Source organism: Alosa pseudoharengus, unplaced genomic scaffold (assembly GCF_046254945.1).
Source record: "Alosa pseudoharengus isolate Yale_2024_CS ecotype anadromous, Long Island Sound unplaced genomic scaffold, YU_APseudo_1.1 YU_APseudo_1.1_scf_11, whole genome shotgun sequence".
Classification (NCBI taxonomy): domain Eukaryota; kingdom Metazoa; phylum Chordata; class Actinopteri; order Clupeiformes; family Clupeidae; genus Alosa; species Alosa pseudoharengus.
In genome coordinates, this window is record NW_027468576.1 from 26072552 (window position 1) to 26092302 (window position 19751).

Here is a 19751-nt window from a genome sequence, read left to right on the forward strand (position 1 = left end):
TCTTGCTGTGAAAGGTTTTCTATTCATTGCATGTTGGAGTCTGGGAATAACACCTATTATGTCCTTAACATGACCATCTATCATCAAAATGAATTTGAGGATGGTAGCAAAACTTGCTTGACAAAAGCATGCCTCTAAAAGTGGCAAATTGTTGCAGTTTCTTTAAAATCTGGTTAGTGTCAATCAGTGAGAGACAAATTCTCCATCAGACACTGTCCCCTTCAAATAACCTTTCAAATAACCACAAACACAAACATGGTCTAATTAACTCACTGTGAGTCTGATGCTTTGGCTGGCCTACTCGAACTAGATTTTTGTGGTTTAAAATAGTTCAGTGTGTAACTCCTCTACTCCAGACAGAGTAATACTTTATTTGGTTTTATTTGTTTGCAGCATCTTAATGCTCTTAAATGAAACAAATGACAAAGTTACATAAATATGAAGGTGCATAGTGGTGCTGAAAGAAGAGTGTGGACCATCTAGCACAGGCTAGGCTACGCATACGCATACCACAGGGGAGGGGGAACTGGGAACTGAGGTCATGCACTGAAATGTCAACCCAAAGACACACTTCCAGTCGTTCGATGGGGCAAGAAGCACGACTTCAACTCTCAAATATGGTACTGTCGATATCAGTGAAACTCTGAAACAGAAACTAAACAATGTTCAGGGAACTGCCAAATAACCTCAGGATGATGGACGAAGGCATATTACGCTTTAATGTCGAAGACAATTGGTCTAGATGAAGTCGTCGGAGACGGTGTCGACATTACCACCTGTATGGGTTGTGTGAGTAAGACATCTACCTCTATTACCAATACGAAAAATGGCGACTTAACAAGTCAACTAAATATAGATTTAAACATTGCATTTTACTTTCGCGGGTGTCGGCCGCTCTATAACTAGACGAAATCTCTTGTTCTTTAATGAAGAAACCTCAAAAGTTAGATGAACTCACTCTGATAATAGCGGGTCATCATCCTGATCCATTAGCCTGGTATTCGTTTTTCACCACATTTTCATTTCAACATAAGATTAGCCTACTGCTGAAAAGTTGGTAATTTTCCATGACGAATATTTTTCAGTTGTTGCTTATTTCAACTGGCTAAAATGCCGCTAATCTTACAGTTGTAGGTAACTGGATGTGGACGTGCAGTGGACCCATGTTGATGATCAGCGTTCTGTCGGGGCATGTATTGCAATGACAATCCACGCACTTTTCCTCTTGCTATGCGCAGTAGGAATCTGCAAAGGTTCGTTGCATCAATTTATAGCCTAGGACTAATCACTGTTATACGCATTATGTTTCAACAATGATCGATGGACATGGCAAATTGCAATTCTATGTTCAGGAAGAAATGGGGCAAATGTTTAAATGTAGATGTGCATGTGGAATTATTTTATACATGATAGGCCTAAATCGTTTTGAAATATTTAAATGTAGAATGACAAGTCACTCATTAAGTTAATCTGTGTTATTCAGCCCAGCGTCCTTGCGAAGCAAATCCCAGCCTTGGCAAGTTTGTTGAAGTGGGCGCAAATTTCAGCATTTTCTGCGTCATTCAAGGTGGTTGCAAGAGTATCTTTGTTCACCGCGATACCAATCACGAACAACGTCACCAACGAGTAAATGCCACAACAGTAATGCACGAGGTTCAGGGAATAATGGGGAATAGCACATATACTTGCAAATGTGCGGAGAAGTCTCTGGTCTGTGGCGTTGATATAGTTGTTGGATGTAAGTATTAGGCTACACTATGTTTTAACATTACATGTCTTTATTTATCTTATAGTTATTCATGGTAGGCTACACATCTAACTTCTAAATATGTATAATAAAGTACACTCTTAAAACGAATGTGTGTGTTGTCCCTATCTCGTCATAGAGATGTGTTAAATAAAACAACACACTCTTAAAATGAATAACAAAAGTGCTGTGTTAGAAACAACACAAACGGTGTTGTTCATATCTGGACATAGATATGTGTTTAAAAACAAAACAAGTTGTGTTATTTTCAACATATTTGTTTTAAGAGTGTATGTCAAATGAAAATGGCTGTGTTTCACTATAGTTGTAGATACAGTAAACTGAATAGTGAAACGCATTATGTGTTAGCCTATGTGGTTGTGACTGTTGAAACCAAAGTGTTGCTCGCAGGCCTTTAATCTTTATATGTATTTGTAAAATGCTACCTAATCTTGACATGCAAAGTGATCTCAGTAGCATATAACCTATCAGTCTGTCTATATGCATTATGCTATGCAGAGGGTGCTGCTCAGTTTAGGAGTACGCCATCTTGTCTTTCAGACCTACCTGAGGTCCCTCAAAATCTGACCTGTGAGCAGAACGGAGAATTTGGAAATGTCACTTGCACTTGGAAACCAGGAAAGGACACCGGCCTGCAGACAACATCAGAGTTTAGGTCAGCAGAAACAGAAACAAAATGCACTTACAAGAAATGTCAAAGATCTGGTAACAACATAACGGATGTTTTAAGTTTGTTCACTGATGTTGAATTTTCTGAGACCCACCTGTATATATTTTAGCAGCTACACGACCATAGAGCTGTGCAAATAACATAAGTAACTGCATGAGGTGTCAGCGTGCTTTCCATCTTTGCAACTAAAAATGTCATGGAGTGAGATTCTGTGAGTTCATGCTGGTGGATTCTACTGCATTATTCTCTTTCAGTGTCAGGACTGCATCTGACAACAGCCCTGACGTCATCTCTGAGGAGCATTCAGCCACGTTCCATCCCGGTTCTGAGACTCAGTTCTTTGTCAGCGTGAGGGCTTCCAACAGACTGGGACACAGTGCTGCTGGTGACATTAATTTCACTCTCAGTCACATAGGTAAAATGTTAATCGTTCTCTCCAGCTGTGTGTTTCCATTGCAATGTGGTTATCTACTACTTCACTGCTAACACAAAGACAAGGCAAAGACTTTGTCTGACATATATCTGCCCTGTCAACTATGCTGAGAAACTCAGGATGGAAGACTACATTAAAGGAACACGCCACCCAAAATCAGTAGTAATATATGTTCTTACCTTAACTTTCACGAGTTGAGTCATACCTCTCCCGCGCCGGTAGGTGCACTCAAACGCTCTGTCGCGCGGCTCGAATGTGTTAGCATGTTGCTATGCTAGCGGGCTCTGCCGTGGCCGTAGAGAGAGGCACATAGCAGTATTCAAACACCTCCACGTTTTACCTACTTAAATACAGTTGCACGAGTAGTTGATGAAAAATGTAAGGGCACACAACATGAAACGTGACGATTTTCCAAGCGAATAAACAGGAGAACTACAATGTGTGGCGCAATAGCACTTGGGAGTACTTCGACCTAGCGTGGTAATATTATTAACACCTAATTGTAGATCCTATCCACCACAGAGTTTAGAATCCATGCTGGATCGACCCTCAGCCTCTCCCTCCCCTCTGAGCGAGAGAGGCACACACACTAGAGATGCGCTGATGGGCTATTATTTCAACCATAACTGCATAGCAAAACTTATCATCCATCAGCCATCCATCAGCACCAAAGTTTGTTGACCAATTTTCAAAACTGCACCCGCCCACCATCCGCTGGTTGTTTTAATGTAGGCTATATGGGTGATGCAGCGCTGCTGACGTGAGGCTAGAAAGCCCTTGCCTGTTCTAGAAAGACTGATCTAATGCAGCAAATATATTAAAAGGCAAAAGTCGTACATTGGCTAGGCCTATCCCCAGAATATCAGCAGCAAACTCAGTCTCTGTCGCGCAAAACAGTCTCCAAATAAAACGCACATCGGCCTGTTGCCTATTCTGCCAGCTTGTGACAATATATCGTCCAAAATGCTTGATTGCATTGCATTCTCCACATTTTTAGCTAAATTTTCATGTACCACATCAGCATTTTTGTTCAGTGAATCTTTTGTAAATTGCTTTACAATTACCGTCGGGCCTATAGGCCTATTGCCTGGCTTGCCTCAGCTTCGGTCACGTCCTTTTACAATTTTATCATTGTAATAAAAAACGCAATTTGCCACATAATTTCAGCATGCTCCTGGCCTACTAATTAATGCCTATTGTACTTTATTTTTTGCAAGAAATCCTTGATAAAATAACAAGTCATTCACATTATAGGCTACTTTACACACTGTTATGTCAGGTTGACTGACAAGCCTGTTCTAAAGACTCCCATTCATTTTGACTGCACGAGCGCGTCTTTTTTAGACAGACATCGCAATTCATTTTATAGCAGGCCATCGGACAAATATGACGCCTCGATATTAAAGAAACTCCGACTCCATTCATTCTGAAAGTCCACCGCACAACAATGCAACGTGCATGTTCACATTTTTAGTAACAACCGCCAAACTTGCTTGCTTGCCTTACACATCTAAGTTTTCCGACTATTTTTCTTACCTTCTTTTTCCGCTGTGGATGTTAGTGAGTTTGTAGAAGTTTTAGCTCTTACGTTCTGAACATCTCGCACTGCCATCGTCCGATGTCATTTCTTAGTCATATCACTCTCTGTCTCTCTTTTAAATGCCTATTCCCTGCATGGTAGGCTACAATTATGTGTTTTATATATAGGCTAGGCTAATATCTAAACAAAATAACCCAGGCAGTCTCATCTAGGATATAACACAGGTTGAAGTTGGTTCTATTTAGGGAGGTGAACATCTGTAGATGACTCAGAAATGACATCGGAAGACAAGGAGTGAATATGGCAAGAGGCAAGCCGAAGTCTGCTGACAAGGGCCCGACGGTAATTGTAAAGCAATTTACAAAAGATTCACTGAACAAAAATGCTGATGTGGTACATGAAAATTTAGCTAAAAATGTGGAGAATGCAATGCAATCAAGCATTTTGGACGATATATTGTCACAAGCTGGCAGAATAGGCAACAGGCCGATGTGCGTTTTATTTGGAGACTGTTTTGCGCGACAGAGACTGAGTTTGCTGCTGATATTCTGGGGATAGGCCTAGCCAATGTACGACTTTTGCCTTTTAATATATTTGCTGCATTAGATCAGTCTTTCTAGAACAGGCAAGGGCTTTCTAGCCTCACGTCAGCAGCGCTGCATCACCCATATAGCCTACATTAAAACAACCAGCGGATGGTGGGCGGGTGCAGTTTTGAAAATTGGTCAACAAACTTTGGTGCTGATGGATGGCTGATGGATGATAAGTTTTGCTATGCAGTTATGGTTGAAATAATAGCCCATCAGCGCATCTCTAGTGTGTGTGCCTCTCTCGCTCATAGGGGAGGGAGAGGCTGAGGGTCGATCCAGCATGGATTCTAAACTCTGTGGTGGATAGGATCTACAATTAGGTGTTAATAATATTACCACGCTAGGTCGAAGTACTCCCAAGTGCTATTGCGCCACACATTGTAGTTCTCCTGTTTATTCGCTTGGAAAATCGTCATGTTTCATGTTGTGTGCCCTAACATTTTTCATCAACTACTCGTGCAACTGTATTTAAGTAGGTAAAACATGGAGGTGTTTGAATACTGCTATGTGCCTCTCTCTACGGCCACGGCAGAGCCCGCTAGCATAGCAACATGCTAACACATTCGCGCCGCGCGACAGAGCGTTTGAGTGCACCTACCGACGCGGGAGAGGTACGACTCAACTCGTGAAAGTTACGGTAAGAACCAGGGTAGGAATTTCACGGCGGCCACGACGGCCATGGCCGTCGTAGCCCTTTGCATTGGCCGTGAGGCCCCTTTGAAAATCAGAGGTTTACAGGCCACGGTGGCCTTGTGGCCTTCTTTCAATATTCTGCTTTGCGTCCTACTAATAGCGATTTTTATTTAGCCTGTGGCCTGTCAAAATAATCTTAGCATTTACAGCGCAAATTAATTTAGTCTTTTACGCAGTGGAGAAAGTGACAGCGCAAGAAAGAAAGTGCGTCCAAATTCACCCATTCTCAGTTCAATTACTCGCGAAGTAGCCTATATCACACAGACATTACAAGTATCACATGAAAGAGATTTTTCTCGGCTTTTAAACGATGTTAGCCGATAATTGCTGTGTTGAACGGTTTTTCGAGAAAAGTAAATAATATAATTCAATTTAATCATACATTCTACTGAAGGTTTTGCGTCCCATGATCTCCCTACCCATTCATCTCGGTGGAATACTTTACGAACCCTTCTTTTAACAGATGACAAACCATATATCAGAATAAACAGGAGACCTTACCGAACACAAAGGTGTAAAGCAGTCCCCTGTACACAAAATGCTAAGCATGCGGCTATTTGAGTTTCTTAAAGCTGAGCTGTGCTTAAATTGTTCAATACATGATTTCATAACAGTCCAAATATAAAATAAATGTTATATATAGCCTAGATATCTGTAAATATTAGATGATCAGATGATTTACAGTTCTATGTAATGTCATGTTTCATGTTTTTGTAATGTTTCATACAGTGATGCAGGTGTACTGCAGTGAATAGGCTAAATACAACTTTGATCATTTTTATAGCCTACTACTGTATAGTTAACTTTGGCCTTTGTGCCCCCCACCAAATATGCCCAACCGAAGGCCAAGTGGCCTTGCCCCCAGAATGGTGAAATTCCAAGCCTGGTAAGAACATATATCACTACTGATTTTGGGTGGCGTGTTCCTTTAATTTGTCCATTTTGTAGTGGTGCAGGATCAGCCTAGCTTGTTTCTGACATGCAGTGTTCGTGAAACTGCCCACACACTGGCTCTAATGGCCCAGTAAGAGGATGACCCCTTCATTGGCTGCCTCTGGCCACTCACATCACCTCCTCTCCCTCTGTCTACAGTGAGACCCACACCTCCAGTTCTGGCTCAGATAGAATGTTCCTCCCGCCTTTGCCACCTCCACATCACCAACGTGGGCTCCTGTCACATGCTTGAGGTTCAACACAGAAGGAATCATGGGCACTGGTCTACACAGCTATTCAATGTAGGTAGACAACTTGCACTGCATCAACTGTTGTAGTGTACAAGTGTGTGTGTGTGTGTGTGTGTGTGTGTGTGTGTGTGTGTGTGTGTGTGTGCACCTACGTGTGCATATGATGTGGTTGATAGATAGGAGAAGCTTGGGTTAATCAAGACACCAGCAGACGAATACGGGCGCATACAGCCAAGATGAGCTGATTAGCTTGCTTACGCAGAGTGGCGAGCAGCATCAACATGAAGTTGACTCAGGGTGCGCAGGCGGGCCCACAAAACCCTCACAGAAATTACTCAAACTGTACACCACAAGACCTCTTTGGTGAATCAGACTGAGAGGGAGAAATGTCACAGAATGGGGATTTTGTTAAATGACCTTTTTTCTCAAACAAGCTTTGGGTGACATCACTGCACATCCGGGGGCTCATTCCTGTTCGTGTGTGTGTTCATATGCTTTTTCATCAATGAAAATATTAGAGTGAGCAGCTGTGGTCTGATGATCGGTGTAAATCTCTCTCCAGCGCACAGAGTCAAACCACAACTGGAACATCTCTATCTCGTTGGAGCCCTTCGTGTTTTACCATTTCCGTGTCAAATTGAAGTTAAGACCACACATGGGTTTGTGGAGCCAGTGGAGCAGTTTCAACCAGCGGACTGAGGAAGAAGGTGATTCTTCTCATGACAATGTTTTAACAGTTCCTGTACAACTGAACAGAAGAGTCAATGCTTTATTAGCACTTGCATTTCACATGAGACAGATGCATATATGTACAGAATGTGCTTGATTTAATCTCTAATAATTACCCCAAAACTATAATCACCCATTATAGATGATTTTGCAATTAGCTGACTACTGCACAGTGCAATAGCACGTAGCAAAGAGTAATAGGCCATCTATTGTTATGTAATTAAATCTGAACTTGGTGATGTGGTAAGAAATATAAAAATAGTCATGGCTGGTCAGGAATTTAAACCTGCATTGTGTAGTTACAGATATGCTTTACATTTGTATGATTTGTTTTTTGCCTAATGCAAGGAAATAAGTTATATTTGTCAGGTTTAGCAATAGCCTGATATAAATATCTACATGATTTACACACACATCTGATTGCATGGAAAAACATTTTTGGAAAATTAGTCTTTGCTGACACACGTCCTGAGAAAAAAATCTGTGAACATAGAGTTGATGCTAATCAGTGTGAAGACCTAGAACAGTCATAGCACACTATGCACAGTTTTTACAATATATGATCTTTAAACATAAATATACCCTTCAAGAAATCTTACCCAGGCTTAGTAAAGACATGGATTTCTTAACAGCATGTATGTCTTTTTTTCAGCACCAATTAAAAAGCTGGATATTTGGTACATTAAAGAATCACCCTGGATAATCTTACTTTGGAAGGTATGAGTCATTACCAAGAACATTCAGAAGAAATATGTATTTAAAAGAAACCATAATTTTAGGTAGATATGTAAATATACTGCAGTCTTCGAAAAAAGACCTGTGCCACAATATCCACCATTACTTGGGCAGAACAGCAAAACTGCCCAGGTAGCTGTTCAACAACAGTCAAATTATAGATTCTTCCTCTTTGTGACTTACACATCTACTATTTATATATATGTGGGTGTGAAGATTTTTCAAGAAATCCAGTGTGCTGGGGTCAAGGTAAGGACGAACCTTAGGCGTGCAGGGAGTTGATTAGTTTCACAAAAATAAATACATACATACATACATAAATAAATAAATATTTGCATGTAAAAAAAAGAGCTCTCAGAGCTTTTACGCATTTATTTGGGTATCTGGGATAGCTGCCAATGCAAAAACAACAAAATCACAAAACCCAGTTCGTTTATGAGCTGCCTAGGGTTGGAAACATGATTCAGTGACACAAGAATGAGTCGTTTAGAACTCTTCCCTTCATGATGTCAAGAAAGGAAGGTTGTTGAATAAAAGCACCTAAATTGTATCTATCTAGACCAAATCTCCGCTCATAACTGAAGAATGAAAGTGTGAGAGGTTGTTTTTTTTTTTTTTCTCATAAGCTGAAAATGGTGTGGTGATTTTTTTTTTTTTTAGCAAAGTCATTGTGCTATATGTTGGCTCTGGACAAGGCTCTTCAGACAGAGTTGAAAATGGTGTTGTGGTGCTTCTTCCTTTTGGTACAGTGAAGGACACACACACAGAGAAAGACAGACAGACAGATGAAGCATGGTGGCCCAAATGTGCTGGGGCTGGCAGTGCAGGCACAGACATCCCCCAAAGCCACTTGCTACCTGCGGCTCTTGAAGTGTGAATTGAAGTGTGAACCCAGAATGTGATCTGACGTGTTAGTTTGAAACCAGATGTCCAACATCTCAGGAGTTTCAGTTTACAATAAATACCAAATTTACAAGTCACAGAGAGGAAACGTCTATATAACTTGATCCTTGTTGTTCTGCCCACAATGATGGAGAGTAACATGGCACTCAGGTTCTATGGTAGATTTAATTACGCCGCTTAACCTACAGGTGTTATTTTTGTTGAAGTATTGAGCTTATGATGCACTTGAAGTTATTATTTCAATGATTACAATTTGCATACATTATTAGATGTTACATGGTATCTTGTTCTCAGGTGTGTATGAAATACTGTGAGTTGTCTGTCTTGATCCCAGGAACTGAATCAGACAGAAGCCAGGGGAAGAATCCTTGGATACACAGTATTAGTTAAGAACACTACGACAAAGAAGACCACATCCTGGAACGTAACAAACACGTTCACAAATGTTACTGATCAGCTGTGCTCTCAGTGTGTCATCACCGTCTCAGCCTTCAACTCTAGAGGCTATTCTCCACCTGCTAATATAGCCATACTAGGTGAAAGAGGTAGGCTCTCAGCAAACCCTTAAATTCATTCTTCTTTAAGTGTACTTTTTGTATCATGGAGTGTACTGTTCAGTGGTTTGGATGTGGCTCTTTCCCATGCATAGTGGCCGTTTTGTGGTCCTATGGTGGTCTTGTCTAAATCCATTAGCAATATTCAATGAATGAGTGTTTTCCATGGTTCTTTTTCTCAGCACAACTTCCTCAGAAAGTGTCCCATGTAGCTCAGAGTGATGGCAGCATTGCCATCTCCTGGCAGAAGCCTGCCACTGCAGCAGTGGGGGCAGTGACTAGCTACCTTGTGGAGTGGTGCCCTGCTGGCAGATTCTATAAGGAACTTAAGTGGCAAAGACTGAACAGAGAGCAACTGAGTATCAACATCACAGGTCGGTGTGCACACTCACTAATTTGATGTCAGACAGAATAAGGATGTGCTTTTTTCCTTACATTTACAGTATATTAATGAGCAGCCTCTTACAACCCACTTGTTGAGGATTGGAACAATATTACCGGTACCTCTGTAATGTTTGTAAATTACGTACATTTCCATCTTATGACAGTTTAACAGTTGTCTAAACTGAATAATAAAAGCAAATAGAAGTAAGTTTAACCTTTTTATTCAGTATCTCCAGTTGCCTCACCCCTGTCTGTTACTGTTCTCTTGTATAAAGGTCTTGAGCCACATGAGTGTTATAAAGTCAGAGTTTACGCTCTATTCAAAGACGGAAGAGGAAAGGCAGAATTTTACATTTCTCCTCAGCCTAAGGGTAAGTCTAAATGGAAAACATACTGTATCTGCAGAAATCTTTCAAGCTAGATTCATCCTTTAATTGTGGTGTGTTACCAAAGAACCATATGAATTTATATACAACTGCTCTATATTGAACATAGCAATTTTGCAGTTCCAGAGAAAGGCCCTGATCTTAATCGTATTCAGTCACTGGTCACAGTGGACAACACCATGCTGGTGACATGGATGCCAATCCCAAGACAAAAGTTGAGGGGTTGCCTCACTAAGTACACCATCTATGTTCAAGGACCAAGGACCAGTGTCCAATATGGTAAACACTAAACACTTTCAACAGCAATGATCAAAGCAAAGATGCCCTAATTCCTCACTGGTACAACACTGGGATCCTGACTAATTTTACATTGAAATTAAGTGTACTCCTGTAAACTACTTGAGTACAAAATGTAGAATATACTGTAGGGAGTCTTGTAGTATTTCATAGGCTCCGCTGAAACTATGCCCTTATCTCTTCTAGATGTGTCGACAGAGCTCATGTCTAAAAACTTCAGCGTCTCTGGTCTTACAGATGGTCAGCAGTACAGAGTATTTATGACTGCTTGGACCGAAGCTGGAGAGAGTCCACCTGGAGACCCCCACTCCTTCACCGTTAAACACCGTAAGTTGCCTAATGGAAAGTTAATTGTTTTTGTGCATTGTGGTTATGCAGTGACAGAAGCACTGCTACTTGGGCGGAGTGATTTGCACAAAGCACCTCAAAAAGCCCTGTTGTTGCTTCTGCAAATCCATGTGCAAAATTGTAAGCAGCAGTGCTTCGCCTGAATGAGAATATAGTTCCAAGTAAGCATATGCTTAGAAAATCGCTGAGTCTCTTACATTGCTATTTGTACAAATTTGAATAATTATACTAGTCACAACATGTAAATAGGTAAGTGTTGGAGTTATTTTGTCCCTTTTGGGAGCTATAAGCTGAACTAGTTAGTTCCAACCACCTCAGTGAGCTATGCTAATGTAGACTAACAGTGTGTCAGACTGAGTTTCTGCACTCACAGAGATGAGGGTATCATTGGCACGGATATCATCTTCTCTAACTCTGGGGGAGATGACAAATAAGCTAATGTGTTGGTAAAAATTCCTTTATATAGGCTTGGTTGTTGATTGACCACTGTGGGAAATACCCTACAGCACAAGGAATTTAACCATTAAAGATAAATTAAATACAGGGTTTACATGATTTACAAATCACCATATGCAGTTTTTATTCTCATTTTACACTGCTTCCCAACTTTTTTGCAATTGCGGTACTATCTATGCCTAAATCACCTGAGCTAATGCTCCACTCTGCAAACTTACCTTACCGTATCCGAGCTGTGAATGTAAGCTGTGAATGTAACTGGAATAAGTAAAAGTACATAATGAACTTAATTCCCAGAGATCTTCAACCTTCTATCATTGTCTTGTCCTTAATTGAACCACTCTATTCGTGATTTCAGAGAAAACTTCACCTCTGGTCTTTGGGATCCTGGTAGCCAGCTGCAGTGTTGTGCCTTTTCTTGTGGTTCTCATGTGCCTGTGTCATATCTTCTCACTTCACCAAAGGTAAAGACGACAAGTAGGGATGTCCGATATTGGCTTTTTTGCCGATATCCGATATGCCGATATTGTCCAACTCTCAAATTTCGATTCCGATATCAGCCGATACCGATGTCGATATGTGGGTTATTTTTCCTCAAAACTAATTTAGGTAACATCACATATCTCCTGTTATGGAATTAACACAACATGCTTAATGTTATTGTGATGCCCCACTGGATGCATTCTTGAATGCAACAAGGCTTTCCAAATGTTAACATTGTCTGTGCAAACTAAGAAAAATACTTCAACTTAATTTAGGGAAAAAGTGCCATGTTTATTTTTTTTTTTTTAATTGTCTCAAACAACAGTTTGGATTACACTCTCCCTGAGAATCTTGACAATGCCCACAACAAATACGGCAAATTTGACTTTTTCAAATTGACTTCTTCATGAACTGTTTCTTTAACTAAAACTCAATCACCTTAATTGAATGAATGCACAAATATGAGTCACGGGTGTCTGTTTTTACAGACAAGACAGACCCTCACTCTAAACCCGTCCTTCCTCATATACAGATATCTAGGCTATATTTAACATTTATTTTATATTTGGCCTGTTATGAAATCATGTATTGAACAATTTAAGCACAGCTCAGCTTTAAGAAACTCAAATAGCCTAGATGCATGCTTAGCATTTTGTGATCATGAAGGCTACTTTCACAAACTCTTATAGTCAGCTGTCCTCTGATTTACCGATATCTAGGCGACATTTGTAATATTTGTTTTGTATTTGGCCCGTTATGAAATAATGTGGAACAATTTAAACACAGTGTAAAACTTAAATCCCAAATTTGGAGACATCCATGTATGTTGAAATTTACTGCAAATTCAAAACGGGATTAGTCTGGAACGGCTAACTGTACAGGGGACTGCTTTACACCTTTCTGTTCGGTAAGGTCTGCTGTTTATTCTGATATATGGTTTGTCATGTGTTAAACGAAGGGTTCTGAAGTATTTCACCGAGATGAATGGGTAGGGAGATGGACGCAAAACCTTCGGTAGAATTTATGATTAAATTGAATGATATTTACTTTTCTCGCGAACCGTTCACCACAGCAATTAGCGGCTAACATCGATTAAAAGCTGAGAAAAAGCTCTTTCGTGTGATACTTGTGATGTCTGTGTGATGAGTAGGATGGGTTAATTTGGACGCACTTTCTTTCTTGCGCTGTCACTTTCTCCACTGCGTAATTTGGCCATAGGCCATAGGCTAAATATATATCGCTATTAGTAGGACGCAAAGCAGAATATTTAAAGAAGGGGGCACCAAGGCCACCGTGGCCTGTAAACCTCTGATTTTCAAAGGGGCGTCACGGCCAACGCAAGGGGCTACTACGGCCACGAGCAAGTTTGTTACTGCAGCCATCCATGTCACTCCCCGATGTGAGTCGCTACCGGATGTGAGTCGCGCATGCGTCACTTTGCTACTTTGCGACTACCTGTGCTGTTAGCCACAGAATAATGACATTAGCCTACACAGCAATAATGTATTATTTAGCGTAAGGCATCACATTTTCACGGCATGATCTCTAATGTCAGTTCTAGATTAGAGGCTGAAGTAGCCTGCTAGCGAGAGACTTCTGTAATATCAATAAAAATGTACCTACATAACGAAGTTTGTTAACTGCTGGCAAGTAAGTAAGCAATCAAGCACAACAAAGGCTGTCACTTGAATGGAGTTTGCTAACGTTAGCAATCAAACAATCTTAGATAGCTAAAACGTTTTTGAAACAGAAAAGTGAATTATTTTATGGATTTCAGTCGGATCCCTTGGCGTTATGCCGTAAAACCTATCAATCTGAGCATGCGTGACTCACATCGGGTAGCGACTCACATCGGGGAGTGACAATCCACGCTTGTTTGTATGCTTCAAGACGCAGATTGATGAGGTCATCATCTGTGCGCCGGTAAACGCTTCAGGAGCGCATAGGCACTATTTGTGTGTAACGCAAGCATTATGTTATCGGTTTTAAGGCAAAAAAAATCCGATAACGATATTAACAGATATTACATTTTTATGCTAATATCGGGCCGATAATATCGGTTGGCCGATATTATCGGACATCTCTAACGACAAGATAATAACATTAATTCATGAAAGAGCACTTTCTTATACAAGCCTAAATATTGAGCGTTTAGCTTACAGTCAACAAAACTTCAAAAATGTTCTTGAGAAAAGTCAGAGAACAGAGAAGAGAACATACGGATATCAGGTCCTTAGTGTTACCTTGCAGTGGTCTAAAAATGAAAAAAAGTATTTGGCTGTATTTCTACTCTCCAACTCTGTGACTGGGTTATGACACTGATATCCGATTTGTTGTGGCCTCTCTCACTCTAGATTTTTGAGATGCTGTCACCTCCTTCCGGACATGGTTCCAGATCCAGCCAACAGTAAATGGGCCAAAGAGTGTTCAGGTGAAAAGGTAGGCATACCATTTATCTTATGTGTCAGTTACATTTTGTTCTTCATACCATCATACCATTATCTTACATCAACCCCCCTATCCACCCCCACCACCATTTCTCCACAGGGTGAGATGACTTTGAAACTGTACCTGAGTGACTCTAGTGTGAGCGAGGATGAACCGGACACAGTGGAGGTGCAGGAGATGCCCAGCGAGAGCTCGATTCCCGGTGCACTGATGGGCCTTGACAGCACCAGCAGCGGTCAGCAGCAGGGACAGGATGTGTGCCTCTCCTTCAGCCTCAAGTCCCCTAGTGCCTACCTGAAGAGCTTCTCGCACGAGTCCTATCAGACCCAAGAGTCTCAGAACACAGAGGTGACTGTGGACTACATCTCCTCACAAGGGATGCTGAGTGGTGAGAGCGATGGAGAGCAGCAGCAAGAGGAAGAGGACGTGTGTACGGATGGACCAAGGTTCCTTCCCTGTCCGCTCTTTGACCCTAAGGTTTCCATTGGGGGCAAGCTTACTTTGGACTCTGTGAAAATTGACTGTAGCAATTTCTTGGATGAACCATTTTTTATGCATTGCTGAAAACATGACATCTAGGAATTACTCCAATAGCCTTAACAAACTTTATGCCAGTGTCAAGCAAGAAAGCTACAATACCAATGGACAATTGAAATTCTTGCCAATTTCCCTTGGACAAGCCAATGACTTGAAGCTTTCTACATGCAGGATTCAAACATTTTCACAACCAATTATGTTACATTGGTTGCATTGTGTGGACAAAGCATGTCTGAAGGCCCGTATACATCAATCTCTGTAACATTCATTATTTTAGCTTCTGTCGATGCCATGATAATATTTCTCATATCTACAGTAGTTTACCAGGTCATGTAAATCTTGATAACTATGTTGATGCCTATATGAAAACAGAAAATCGCAGAATCTAAAACGAATCAGCCACTGTCTGCAAAGATACATTTTGCACAACATATCTTCTACTTAGCAAAAGAAAACTTGTGAATAATTTCATAGTGAGTAAACAGGCAATGTCCCATTATTTTGGGGTGCTAATTGTAATTATTTTGTGTCTTAACATTGTTACATTGTCCCAGCAACTCAGGATTAAGTGCCTTGCTCAAGGGCACAATGGTGGAAGCCAGGAATTCAACCCACAACTTTTCTGAGTACTCTACCACCACCGCCCTAAGAAAAAAACCCTGCTCCAACAGCAGTTCTCCCCATATGTGCTAGAATCATTCGTGGCCAATTATCCATCCACTTCGAGTACACCATGTGAAACTGCCACAAGTATAGGCTAACTAAAATAGATGTTAGAAAAATATCAATGGAGTAAAAAGAATCAGCTTTTCCAAAAAAAGATGAAACACAAAGGTTAGGAAAGAAGAGAGGCCATGAGAATATACAACCTAAACTAAGTATTTAATGGGCTATAAAAGTTCTGTATTTAAGCAGAGTGAAAACATTTAGGGGATGTTTCACTAGAGAGAACAGTCCTAATTTACAATTCATGAAATATCAGCTTCATTTCAGAAAGCCTCTCAATTAGGAAGACCCTGTAAATATCAGCAGTCAAATAAAATAATGTGAAGAAATAGGCTAAGATAAAATGAGTTAACAAAAAGTTCTCATATACAGGTATGTTTTCAGGTCGGGAAGAATTATCTCTGATTAAAACGCTTACAGATTCTCAAAAGATTCTAATGGTGAGCATGGCAAAAACCACTTGGTGTACACCATGTGACACTACCACAAGTAACTGAAATAGATGTTAGAAAATATCATTAGAGTAAAAAGGATCAGCTTTTTATTTTTATTTTTTTTTTAAACATGAAACACAAACATGTAAAAACAAACAAACAGAAGTTCTGTTTTTAAGCAGAGTGAAAACATTTGGGGGACGTTTCAATCGAGAGAACAGCCCTAATTTACAATTCATGAAATATCAGCTTCATTTCAGAAAGCCTCTCCATATAAACAAGTTACACTTAGCCGACGGGATGCGGAGGCTCCGAGTTAGGTCTGTCTGGCCAGTTAGGAAGGCGCATACAGATCGTGTGCGGTGAACGCTAGATACTAGGCTACAGCAAGACAGGTGTTTCACGGGTCCAATTTGCTTTAACTACTGGACGGAAAAAGACACAATTACCTGCTCCAACTGTAGTTCTCGCCTTGTGAAATAGGGTCACCGGTGGACAATGATCCATACATGTCCAGAAATATAACACTAACGACTGAAAGCGCGGCGCTCCCCCCAGCGACGGAGACTCGAATGAGCACTTCTCCTTGGCGCACGGCTCATATAGGCCTGATACGTAATAGGAGACGCACGTCAATCGAATGCTGCGTCTAAATTGACAACACATTATGCAGTAGCAACTGTTGTCAAGCAAACCTCCATGAAGTACACTGATATTAGCTTATCAAACATCGATTGACACTGCGCGTAAAAACAGGATCTTTGGTGATTCGCTTTACTTGGAGATCCAGCAACGAGTAACTTGTGAGATGTTCAGAACAATATTATACAACTTGTGATGTCGACAGGAAGGCAGACTATGTTTTCAATAATCAGACAGTGTGAGAAAAAAAAAAAAGTTTCATTGTAAGATGACTTGCAGTTTGTGTGCTTTGAGACCCCTGAAGATTTTCTCGTATAGGACGAACTCGGTCGAGGAAACAAATGACAACAATCCTGGATGCGCTTTCTTCTATATGCTGTCTACACTCTAATCAGTCGTGGGCTAGACTGAAACAATCAAAGGCACCGACCGGAACGCAGCGGAACCTAAAGAGTGGGCCAGGACATTGGACAGCATCATCCCTTTGCAGCTCTTGGGCGAACCGCTGCCTGACATTACACCGCGGGCTTGTAGCCTACGTCGGATATACAGTGGATTTACAGGCACCCATTTTCATCTTCTTCAAAACATAACGGAGGGGATTGAATACAGCAAGACAAGAATTCTACTACTAGAAGGTTAAAACTACAGGGACATGGGAAACCAAGCACACAGCTGCTGCTCAACAACAATCTAAACTTTCCCGATGAACACAAGCATTAAGCTTCACAAAAAAAATTGTAAACTGAAGAATGCAAGAAAAGCCTATTAAACTTTGTTACATTCGCAATAACTCTTCTTTTCTTTTCCTACAAGCCAATGGTATTGAAAGAAGCATTTGTTTGACCAACGGCACGTAGGCTATACTTTACTCACAGTTCAACTTGTGTAGGGTATAATATACTACGTTTTATTTACATAGTAGCCTACCTTTCATACACAGAATGCAGCTCAAAGTGCTTTACGTTTGGAGCACTTAACCCAATAATAGAGAAAAAGGAAAAGAATAAAAAATAAAATAATACAAATAAACAAACCGATAAATAAAACATCAGATATTTAGAATAAAGTAAAGACGAGAATTCAGAGGGTGGAAAGGAGATAGATACAATAGCCTAGTAAAACCAGTGCAGTGAATTAGGAAGACCCTGTAAATATCAGCAGTGGAATGTAAAATAATGTGAAGAAATAGGCTACAAGATAACATGAGTTAACAAAAAGCTCTCATATACAGGTATTTTTTTTTCAGGTCGGGAAAAATCATCTCTGATTAAGACGCTTACAGATTTGTTTAGATTCTCAACAGATTCTAAAGGTGACATAGCATGGCAAAAACCACTTGGTGTACACTTAGTGAAACTACCACAAGTAAGCTTAACTAAAATAGATGTTTGAAAATATCATTAGAGTAAAAAGGATCAGCTTTCCCCCCCCCCCCTTTTTTTTTAAAAGGAAAAAAAAAAGATGAAACACAAAACACGAAGTAAAAACAAAGAAAAAAAACAAAAGTGCTGTATTTAAGCAGAGTGAAAACATTTGGGGGACGATTCACTCGAGAGAACAGCCCTAATTTACAATTCATTAAATATCAGCTTCGTTTCAGAAAGCCTCTCCATATAAACAAGTTACACTTAGCCGACGGGATGCGGAGGCTCCGAGTTAGGTCTGTCTGGCCAGTTAGGAAGGCGCATACAGATCGTGTGTGGTGAACGCTAGATACTAGGCTACAGCAAGACAGGTGTTTCACGGGTCCAATTGGCTTTAACTACTGGACGGAAAAAGACACAATTACCTGCTCCAACTGTAGTTCTCGCCTTGTGAAATAGGGTCACCGGTGGACAATGATCGATCCATACATGTCCAGAAATATAACACTAACGACTGAAAGCGCGGCGCTCCCCCCAGCGACGGAGACTCGAATGAGCACTTCTCCTTGGCGCACGGCTCATATAGGCCTGATACGTAATAGGAGACGCACGTCAATCGAATGCTGCGTCTAAATTGACAACACATTATGCAGTAGCAACTGTTGTCAAGCAAACCTCCATGAAGTACACTGAAATCAGCTTATCAAATATCAATTCACACTGCGCGCAAAACCGGGAACTTTGTTTTTTCAAACGGAGGAAGCAAAAAGTCAAGGGGGTAGAAAAGGCGACCAAATGTGTGAAGGAAGGTAGGGAGCAGGCACGCACAGTCAGACGGCCTAAAAAAAAATCAGTTGCACTGGCTGAAGGTGAGAAAAGCTTACGGCACCTGGTATTCCCAGGCGGTCTCCCATCCAAGTACTAACCAGGCCCGACGCTGCTTAGCTTCCGAGATCGGACGAGATTTTTTTTTTTTTTTTTTTTGTCTTTTATTTATAAAAATACCAAAAGTCTTCATAACATTACATTCATTACATTCCTTAAAAACGTTCCTCATGCTTTATAGCATTTCCATTCTACATTACATTACATACATCACATTGAGCTTTCATAAATATGTGCAAAAAAGCAGGTTTGTCTCAATATACAGAACAATCTGGCAAATCTATTTTCACACCTTCCCATGTAATCTGAATGAATGGGTTATTATAAATAAACATTTCATTGAAAACCTCCATATCACCAGTATTTCCATAGTATACATACAGTGTTTCCATCAACTTTCTCAATTTAAATCCAAATAATTGACAAATATTCAAACCCATTTGTCTTTTTTTAACTACTGTTCTTCTTATCCAGATCGAATGTCTTGCTACTGCCAAAAAAATGTTCAATGCTTGGTTACTTTTTTTCCCCTTATCACTACTCCCAAATAAAAACAACT

At 40.5% G+C, this 19751-nt stretch overlaps 1 protein-coding gene across 2 annotated transcripts; it reads left to right on the forward strand.

The window, feature by feature from the left end:
* Positions 1-554: 554 nt before the first annotated feature.
* On the forward strand, positions 555-15637 carry il12rb2 (interleukin 12 receptor, beta 2a). Of its 2 annotated transcripts, none has more exons than XM_076278612.1 (16): positions 555-789; positions 1129-1253; positions 1484-1738; positions 2309-2423; positions 2693-2853; positions 6787-6929; positions 7441-7585; positions 8260-8324; positions 9580-9790; positions 9982-10173; positions 10459-10554; positions 10690-10848; positions 11053-11193; positions 12029-12134; positions 14508-14592; positions 14701-15637. In XM_076278612.1, the coding sequence occupies exons 2-16, from the start codon at positions 1202-1204 to the stop codon at positions 15163-15165; spliced, it is 2391 nt and encodes a 796-aa protein (XP_076134727.1). In that variant the 5' UTR covers positions 555-789; positions 1129-1201; the 3' UTR covers positions 15166-15637. The 2 variants fall into 2 exon arrangements, with proteins under 2 accessions (XP_076134727.1, XP_076134728.1); XM_076278613.1 differs by having other exon boundaries at positions 11104-11193.
* The last annotated feature ends 4114 nt before the right edge of the window (positions 15638-19751 follow it).

Excerpts from the sequence above, each read along its gene's own strand:
- il12rb2 (XM_076278612.1), top strand. The coding sequence starts at position 1,202 with ATGACAATCCACGCACTTTTCCTCTTGCTATGCGCAGTAGGAATCTGC. Across the intron at positions 1,254-1,483 it reads CGCAGTAGGAATCTGCAAAG|CCCAGCGTCCTTGCGAAGCA; the intron begins GTTCGTTGCATC and ends TGTGTTATTCAG. Across the intron at positions 10,849-11,052 it reads AAGGACCAGTGTCCAATATG|ATGTGTCGACAGAGCTCATG; the intron begins GTAAACACTAAA and ends TATCTCTTCTAG.